The sequence below is a fragment of the Parus major genome, chromosome 14, assembly GCF_001522545.3.
Source record: "Parus major isolate Abel chromosome 14, Parus_major1.1, whole genome shotgun sequence".
NCBI lineage: Eukaryota > Metazoa > Chordata > Aves > Passeriformes > Paridae > Parus > Parus major.
The window spans coordinates 13,457,301-13,458,751 of record NC_031783.1 but is presented as its reverse complement, the minus strand read 5'-3'; the positions used below and the strand labels follow the sequence as shown (position 1 = coordinate 13,458,751).

Genomic DNA, 1,451 nt, shown 5'->3' with positions numbered 1-1,451 from the left:
GGAGGAAGAGGAGGAAGAGGAGGAAGAGGAGGAAGAGGAGGAAGGCCCTGGAAGCCCCCCAGCGCTGAACTCTCTCTGGAGAGGGGCTGGGGTCCCCTTCCTGTGTCCCCGGGAAAGCAGGGGGTTGTAGGGCATGGGGGTCATGTCCAGCACGTCCAGGAGGGGACGTTTTGTTTTCAACCGAGTTTTTCCCAGGACTTTCTGGATCGCCTGATGGAGCTCACGGGGCACCCTCCACCTGCTGCCGTGCACCCCAGGAGGGGACGGGATCACCCCAAGTGCTGGTGCAGGGCCCCACATGGCCTCAGGGGAGGTGGCACTGGGGTGAGCCATGGCCTCAGGGACCAGTGGGCACTGTGGGTGCTCCATGAGACACCTGGGAATCTGTGGGGTCAGCAGGCATCCTATGGGATCTCTGGACACTCTATGGGACCAGGGAGCACTCAAAGCACTCCTGGACATCCCATGGGCTTCACAAATACCTGTGGGTCCCTGTGGTATCAGTGGCGTCAGCAGGTACCCCAAGGAACCACACGCTATGCATGGGACCAGCAGGAACTCGTTGGAATCACTGGATGCCCTATGGCACCAGAGGGCAACCCTGGGGCTCCTGGACATCCCATGGTATCCACAAATACATGTGGGTCCCTGTGCTATCCATGGGGCCAGCAGGCAGCCCATGGGACTCTTGGACATTTTATGGGACCAGAGTGCATTGGTGGGGCTCCTGAACACCCCACAGAATCCACGGACACCTGTGGGTGCCTAGGATATCTGCAGGATCAGCGAACACCTCATGGGGCTCTTAGATACCCTATGGGACCAGGGAGCACCCTTGGAGCTCCGCAACACCCCACGGAATATGGGAATACCTGTAGGTCCCTGTGCTATCCATGGGACCCCAGAGCATCCCCTGACCTGATCCTACGGTACCTGTGAGAGCAGCAGGCACTCACAGAACCCTACATCATCTGTGTCCAGCAGGCACCCCGCGGGACTCCTGGGGATCCCATGGGATCCGTGCGAACCACAGGGACAGCAGGCACTCGTGGCACCACCCTGTTCTATCCGTGGGACCCCAGGACGTCTCTGAGACCCTACACTATCCATCGGATCCTGAGCTATCCATCGGGACACCCACGGGATCCTAAACTACCCAGGGAGGCTCCAAAGGTACCTGTGGAACCCCAGGCTACCCACGGGGCCAGCGGACACCGCACCGAGACCCAGGGCGCCCTAGGGGCGGGCAGGGGGGCGGGACGCCGGGGTGGATTTTAGGGGAAAAACAGTGGGTTTTGGGGAAAGATCCCACCTGGTTGAGATCCTCGTCGTTGAGCAGGTGGGACTCGCGGGGCTTGAAGCAGTTCTGGCACTTGCTCTTGTTGAAGATGTTGGCCTGGAACTTCCTGCAGGGATTGTCCTTGGCGGCCATGGCGCGGCCCGCGCCCGCT

The 1,451-nt window shown here is 60.9% G+C and overlaps 1 protein-coding gene across 8 annotated transcripts in view; it reads right to left on the bottom strand.

Annotated features, from left to right (window-relative positions):
- The window catches only part of MPRIP (myosin phosphatase Rho interacting protein), a 77,305-nt gene extending 75,860 nt beyond the window's left edge, over window positions 1-1,445 (bottom strand). For all 8 annotated transcript variants that reach the window (XM_015642842.2, XM_015642841.2, XM_015642846.2 and 5 more), the window contains exon 1: window positions 1,313-1,445. In XM_015642842.2, coding sequence (XP_015498328.1) covers window positions 1,313-1,432 — 120 coding nt within the window. In that variant the 5' untranslated portion in view covers window positions 1,433-1,445. The remainder of the gene's footprint in view (window positions 1-1,312) is intronic.
- Between the last annotated feature and the right edge of the window lie 6 nt (window positions 1,446-1,451).